At 34.7% G+C, this 8099-nt stretch overlaps 1 protein-coding gene across 2 annotated transcripts in view; it reads right to left on the reverse strand.

Annotated features, from left to right (window-relative positions):
- The window catches only part of MAN2A1 (mannosidase alpha class 2A member 1), a 134290-nt gene continuing 126708 nt past the window's right edge, over positions 518–8099 (reverse strand). For both annotated transcript variants that reach the window (XM_021379729.1, XM_021379730.1), the window contains exons 21-22: positions 3717–3827; positions 518–2809 (exon numbers count right to left, since the gene is read on the reverse strand). In XM_021379729.1, the coding sequence (XP_021235404.1) occupies positions 2657–2809; positions 3717–3827 (264 nt within the window). In that variant the 3' untranslated portion in view covers positions 518–2656. The remainder of the gene's footprint in view (positions 2810–3716; positions 3828–8099) is intronic.

Here is an 8099-nt window from a genome sequence, read left to right on the forward strand (position 1 = left end):
AGTAAGTAAAAACAAAGACATTTAAGATGAATGTAAAAAAAAAATCAGTACAGGTAAAACTAATGTGGAAGTAATTACAAGGTTTTAAATCTTTTTATTTTTTTATTTTTTATACAGCATTGTCTTTAAAACCATCCTGGCTGAAAGGAAGGATGTTTGGTTTTCTTAACCAGTAGTTTTACAACCAGCAGCTACAAAACAGAAAATAAGAGTATCATCAAGTTGAATGGTGAATGTGCATGGAAAAAAAAAAACTTCACTGGGATCTCATAACAAGAACTTAGTGTAAGGTGATATTATAAACTGTTGAGAAAAAAATCAACAGTCACATTCTGAACCAATTAAAGTAGAATTTATTTTCAGACTTTGGAGTTTTGACTTAGTTACATATTTCAGGAATGTCTCAATTCCAAATTGAAGGCTGTTCTGTTGCTACACAAAAACAATGCAAAATAAGAGAGAACAATGACTAAATCTCCTGGTTAAGAAAAATGCAGGTATCATGATTGTACAGTTGATAATAAAAGGTACAATGCTATTTGATCTTTCGGAAGCAATTCCAACGGTAAAATACTTTAAAACTTTATTGCATCAGAATTTTACCTTTCTGCTTCACAAAACTTGAAAAGATTTTGAAAGCTCTCTTGCACAGAACACACAAAAGTCTCTGAAGCATTTTAATTCTAAAGATGAAATAAAATAAACGTTATGAGAACCTTCTTCTGCCAAGTCTACCAAGCTTTGACTTCCAACAACAACAAAAGTAATTTCAATTACAATAGCTAAGAAAATGTACAGTACATGTTTATTGCATGAAAAAATCAATTTCTTGGATCTGATACTTTCATTTGTGGTTAGTGGTTCTTATATTTCTGACATAACTTGCACCAGATCCTGCTAAGTTTTCCACTAACTACAAAATATACAGTAGATTGAATCAAATACAGGAAATCTACACAATTGTGATGGAGATCCAACCCATGACAATGCACAGAATTAAAGTTTCACTTTCATTTTCTTTTAAGATAGCCTATAGCTACAAGTTATAATTTGATACACCGTGGAACAATAATGATGGAATACAGTTATGTAATACTGGAGTTAGAAAATAGCACACCTTTTTACCAGTTACAGTGACTTTCCATACAATAGTATTGAAGATAAGCAATGATGTTTGGAAGGGATAAACAAGAAATGGAAGAGGTATGAAGATATATGAAGACTACTAAATGGGATAATACTCAAGTGTATGTTCATGTGTGTGATCTGTAAACAGTAGCTCTACTTAGGGAGTATTTTCACACTTGCATGGCTTCAGCACAAAATATGAATTAGTTAATATGTGAAAACAAAGCAAAAAGACTCCATTCTTCAGTAACGTGAACATGTGAACACTGGCAATGTAACTGAGGTTACAAGTTTGAAAAATTATGCTTAAAATATAGGCACATGATTCTGAATGCACAGGTCACAGAGTCTGTGACGGGCAAGCACATGTTTTCATGGGTTTACAAACTACGTCTTGCTTACTATCAACTTTCTGCATCGAGCTGCATTTTCCTTGAAAGCAGCTGAATTTAGATTTTACAGCAATTTTTGTCTGTTTCATATTATGACATCATTTTAATACATTCAAATTGTCAAAATGCTCAGAATAAGATAGTAAAAATTGGTGCAGGATGACATAGATCAGAGTGTGGCCAGCATTATCAAACAGGAGATACACAGCTTAAGTATTATATAAACTACCTTTCCCCAGAAAACATTAACATAGACACCAAAATTGTAACAAGACATATCAAAAAAATAAGGCACATTTATCTTGATATGGTAGTCTTGAAATAGAAAATTCACTTCAGAGAACATCAATATCTAAATGAGTTTTATAAAAAATCTTGTGTTCATGATAAGTATGGACATTTCTCATCATGTATAATGGAACAATTGCACATTTCCCAGTGTGTCAAGTAACAAAATGGGAGTTTTATTAAACGTTTCCATTGCAAAATTATTTTGTATGTTCATGTTTTCCTATTTACATAATTCAGGTGAATGGCAGAAGTATTAAAATCTACCACCACTTGCCACAAGTACTGCAGGCATTCATGTTACCACAATTAAAGATCCCCTTTTCGAGTACACTGAAATTAATTGTGGAATAAACTGCGATTATTGTCATTTATATAAACGATTGCAAGTTTTTGGAAATCAGCTAGTAACAAGAATATTTTATTGTGTTTTGTTTCAAAGTTGAATCAGGGCTTTCTACATTGAACTATTTGTACATAAATTTATCAGCAATCTGCAAAGAAAGCTGTTTAAAACCCAATCCCCTTCTTATGAAAATTAAAACACCAGAAACATAATTAGCATTTAACCTGAGATTTAATCTGTTGAGAGGTTAACATCCTTTTAAATTTCTTCACTTGTTGCATTAATGTATTAACTTATACTGATGTTGGTATTTTATGAAAAAAAAAGTTGCTTGCAACATGGCTTTTCACTGTGTTGGTAAAAAAAAAAAAATTAGACAATGCATGTTTTTTCTCACAGTATCCAGAAGCTGGAATAATAATAATGTGCTTCTTATTGCACGTAAAACTTTGAGGAGATAACTGCAGATTCCTCTTCTCTATCTGAGTATTACAGCCAGACTTCATCTTAGTCGAATACGGAATGTATTTATCTCCATAGAATTCATATTTATTTCACTTAAATTTCTGGCATCTGGAGGTGAATGCATCAAAGATAAAGATGCAAGTGTAAGACTTTCCACATGGAATTTGTTAAAGAGTTTATGCACCTTTACCTGCAGAAAAAAAAAACCATAAATTAGAAAATACAGTATGTACCTTAAACTTTATTTCAATTTAATCTCCAATATGCTGGTTAAATACCCTTTACAGGTTATCAGTGCAACAATTCTTGTACCAAAGTTACTGAATATTTGTATGATTCCCCAAACACTATACACTTGATTCAATCTTTTTAGGTAGTGTTTGCTTGCCATATTTCAAAACAAGTATGGTAAACAAGAATATTTAAAACATGATCAGAAATATTTGGATTAAAATTCCCCTTGTATCTAAAAAAAAAAAGTTATTCTTCTACTTTAAGAAAATTCTAAATCCATGTCAAGATTTGCTGTCAAAAATTTTAGAGATTCTAGAAATTATTATCCAGCCCACTGCCCATGGTATAATTTACAACAAAACTGTATGATTTACATGTAATTGCTTTCACATATCACACCAATTTAATAGCATTTGTAAAACACTCAGATATTTGTACACTTTATGTGTTGTAGTAAAGAAGTTTTCCAAGTATCAGTCACATGATCTGCAGATATGTTAACTAAAACTATTCAAAACAAGACACTTCAGAATTTGTAAAATGACTCTCTTTGGTAAAGTTGTTTCCACTATATCATTCAAAAGGTGTTTGAGATATACTGCTCCGCTATATGAAAAATGCATTTACAGAAGTTAGTAAGACTAAATTTGACCTAAAAGTTAATTTGGAGATGCTTACATGGTCATTTCCACACAACAGCAGAACCATATCCTTATTAAATGGAAAGTAAATTTCAAGATAAACTTAGCTATAATCCTGCATTTCTCGAGAAATATCAACTTACGCTTCAACAATAATTTATTTTAAATATCACTGTTATTGCAATACTTGCAAGGTAAACTATCCATATAACATCAGTATACCTGTCCCTGAGTGGTGGAACAGAGCAGACCCATGTCTCTGTTTGAAAATCTACAATCAAATCCCTTTCTGTGAAGAATCAGAGCAGCTTCATCAGATGGCTCAGTATCTACCTGCAAACAAACAAAAAGTTACTCAAAAAGGAGCAAAGCCAGCAAGACATTTCAAGACCTTGTAAGATTATCATTACTTTAAAATGATGGAACCGCTCACGCCTTAAATAATTTTCACACTAAACTGAACATGTTTCTTTTATTGTCTATATGATTAAACACAAAAATAACTAAATAGCAAAGTGATTTTACAGATACTATCAAATGTAAATTTAAGTGGTAAACGAATACAGAGCTCAATAAATTCACATGCACAAGAAGATGTAGAATTTAAGTGTAGCTATCATAGTTTTATTAATTGGCTTCCCAGATAAATTATATGGAAAAAAAAACCAAACGAAATTAAAAAGCATATCGTTATTACAATAGCTAGCTTTAAATACTGTGACTATGTTCTATCAAATTTTCCTTTTGCAAACCTGCCCCATAAAATCTCAACTCAGCTTAGCATATGTGTGAAATCACACACTAACATGAAATATTAAATAATTACAGATAAGACATGTGGCACTCCTGAGCCTCAGTAGGCATCACGGAGTAACCCACAATCTCAACTTTCTAATTTGGAATAAATCTCTAAAATAATTTAGGACAAACAGCCACATAAATGCTTGAAGTCAGAATCTTGTTTTGGCATGTATTTTTCAGCAAATAGTCATATCCTGGAACATGGAAAGCTTCCCATGGTTGGGAGACTTTTTCTTTTTTTAAATACACTAAGGCATAAAAAAAAAATATGAAATTGTACAGTAAGAGTAACAAATGAAATTCTACTTGACATTATAGACATATATGCATGCAAGCTATCTTCACAGCACCCACAAGTGGCCTGTGATGAGTTATCCTACACGCCACAAGCTGTTTGTTGTATCATTCCACTCACCTGTCCTTTATTTTCTATCATGTAACTGATTTCATTGTATGTATTTTCTATTTTAAGTTCTTCAACCCTTCATTTTATTAAATATTTAATAAAGTGGTATAAGCTTTGTTGTTTTTTTTTTTTAAAACCTTATTTAACTTGAGTTGTGCACTGACACTTTCTCCCAGTAATCTCTCTCATGAGTCACATTCATTTCTGATACTCCAATAAGATCTATTGCTTTGGAGAAGCCTATGTCAACAAGCATTAGGCATTTTGTGAAGCTTTATCTCTTTGAGGTGTAACAAATAAGCAATGTCAATAGATTAAGTCTTCAGATCCAAATCAAGTTTCTTCTAATAGAGTAGATCTTGGAACAATAGCTTGAACCAGTTTCTTTGAAATATAGCATGACACTGCTTCACAGTACTATCAAATTCAGAGTTGTAAATATAACTCAGGTAACGAAATGATAAATTCAAGTGGTTTTTTTTTTTAAGCAAGTTCTCCATTTAAAAGAACAAAAATGTACTCAACAGTACTTGGATGTGAAATAAGATATTTTGCAGTAAGATGTTGACGTGTAAAAACGCTGCATAGTTTACAAAGCCAGAGCACATCTCAGTTTGAGAAGATTTTCATGAACAACACAGCTTGTAACCACCTAAAATCATATTGTTAATTAATGAATGGTATCCACAGTAAAACAATTTAATCTACTTAATTATCTATGGTGGTTGAAAAAGTTCTTATATTCCTTATTGAAACAGCAGCTGCACTTCCTAGATTAAGTTGATAACAATGATGCATCAAAATTAATTTCACTTTCCAACTATGTAATACCTGACTTCGTCACTTTCTCACTCACGTGGAAAAGTGCTGCACTTAAAAGTAGACATTTTTATGAGCACAAAATATTACTATCCATCTAAACATTACATTTGAGAAGTATTAAAATTCATACTAAAAAAGCCTGACTTCTGATGGGGTTAACTGATGTTAAGAATGACAAGACAATAAGAGAATATCAAAACTTTATCTATCTTCCATAGAATTACCTTGTAGTCACCTGCATAACAAATGCACTACAACTGACAGCATGAAAATTTCACTTCTTAAGTTTATAAAGTTAAATATTACCTTAATTAAGATTCAAAATGTTTAAAACATAAAGGTAATTAATGACACCTTCAGGAAGAGAGTTTTGATGAGTATAAACATGATATAGTAGTCAAGATTTTACACTTTCCAGGACTTAGCATGCACAAAGCATCCATAATCCATTACTAAATGAGGCGTAAGACTGAGCAACCTGCCACAGTTTCCACACCTACTTTAACTTAATCTATTCTTACATCAACTCTAGGTAAATTAGATTGTCTATGTATGCCTAAGGGAATGTCTCAGCAAAAATGAACCTAACTTAAATCGTAAATACATACATTAATTTAGTACTCTTTTATGTGAAATTGTTATGATATCATTTCTTGAAAATCTGCTCCTTGTGTAACAATCAGTACAACAAAGAAAAGGAGATGGGTGACAGTAAATGACTTTCAGTGGAAAGACATGGAGGTACTCCATGACCAGCTAAAGTTTAACTTGGCCACTAAAATATGAGACAATAAAAGATGCTGGAAGACAAAGGCAGAAAACAGAATGAAGTCCTTATAACCCAAGGAGAAATTATTATCAGCCTACTATACCACTTGCACACATACAGATCTAAGACTCCAGATGGAGTCATATCATATAAGGGTGCTAAAGGAGCTGCCGTGGGTACTTGACAAGCCACTTTCAATAACGTACCAGCAGTCCCAGCTAGTGGGGAGGTCCCAGACAACTAGCAGTTGCCAAGGTGATGCCCATCTGCAGGAAGGGCAGGAAGGAGGAACAGGGGATTAACAGGCCTGTCAGTCCAATCTTGGTACCAGGGAACATCAAGGAGCAGACCATCTCGAGTGCCATGCAGGACAACCAGCCAAACAGAGCCAGTCAGCATGGGTTTATGAAAGGCAGGTCCTGCCTGACTAATCTGATCTCCTTCAATGAAAAGTTGACCTGCTTAGCAGACGACGGAAAAGCTGTGGATGTGGCTTACTTGGACTTCAGCAAAGTGTTTGATACTGTTTCCCACAGCTTCCTCCTGGAGAAACTGGATGCAGATGCTCTGCCTGCTGGGTAAAAAACAGGCTGGATGGCCAGGGCCAAAGGATTGCTCTGAAAGGAGTTAAATCCGGTTGGCAACTGGTCACAAGTGGCATTCCTAAGGAGTCAGTACTGGCACCAGCTTTGTTTAATACCTTGATCAACGATCCTGTCATTGTTGGGGAGCGGCTGAATCCTCGGTGAATGTGCCAGTGACACCAAGTTGGGTAGGAGTGTTCACCTGTTTGAGGGTAGAAAGGCCCTACAGAGGGATCTGGATAGGCTAAGGTTAATGAACTGCATCCAACTGCACAGCATTCAGCAAGGCTAAATGCTGCATGCTGCACCTGGCTGTCGGTCTTTTCCCGGGTAATAAAGAATAGGACTCAAGGAAATGGCCTTAGGTTACATCACGGAAGTTTTTGACTGGATATCAGGATGAATTTATTCACAGAAAAAGTGCTTAAGCACTAGAAGAGCCTGCCCAGGGAAGTGGCGGAGCTGCCATCCTTGGAGGTATTTAAGAGACATGTGGATGCCGCACTTAGGGATGTGCTTTAGCAGTGGACTTGTGATGTTAGGTGGACGGTTGGGTTTGATGATCTTAGAAGTCTTTTCAAATCTAAGTGATTTCTATGATTCAGCAGCAAAAGCTATACAGGAGTAGTCTAGATGTCTGGCAAAAAAAATCACACCACATCAGCTGGCCAGAGTTATGGCATTTATCATTCATTTTCTTAGGAAATAGAAAAAGGAGGCAGAAAATCAGAAGTGAATTGAAAAGGCCTTCTGGCATGCATGTAATTCTTTGCAAAGCTCAGCACCATTTCTGCTGTGGGCAAGAATTATTCTGAACCTCTAACAATAAGTGCCCCCATCCTGTTCCTACTAACAGTTACTTTGAAATATACAGAGTAATGCTGCAAACTTAAGAGTTGTCCATGAAGTAAGCACTGAACTACACTGTTGTCAACAGGGAAGAAATGATAGCCTGAAACTGCCAACTGGGACAATGTGGTTAAATAGATAAAAGATAAAATAGATAGATAAAATGGTAAAATTCACCTATGAATAATATTGAACAAAACAACTGATGCACAGTCAGCTTTCCCTTTCGCAGATCTATCAGATGGTGGGGGTCTGTTATAGACCGCCTAACCAGGATGAAGAGGCAGATGAGGCGTTCTATAAACAGCTGGCTGAAGTTGCGCGATCGCCTGCCCTTGTCCTCATGGGAGACTTCAACTTCCCTGATATATGCT

The sequence above is a fragment of the Numida meleagris genome, chromosome Z (genome assembly GCF_002078875.1).
Source record: "Numida meleagris isolate 19003 breed g44 Domestic line chromosome Z, NumMel1.0, whole genome shotgun sequence".
Classification (NCBI taxonomy): Eukaryota; Metazoa; Chordata; class Aves; order Galliformes; family Numididae; genus Numida; species Numida meleagris.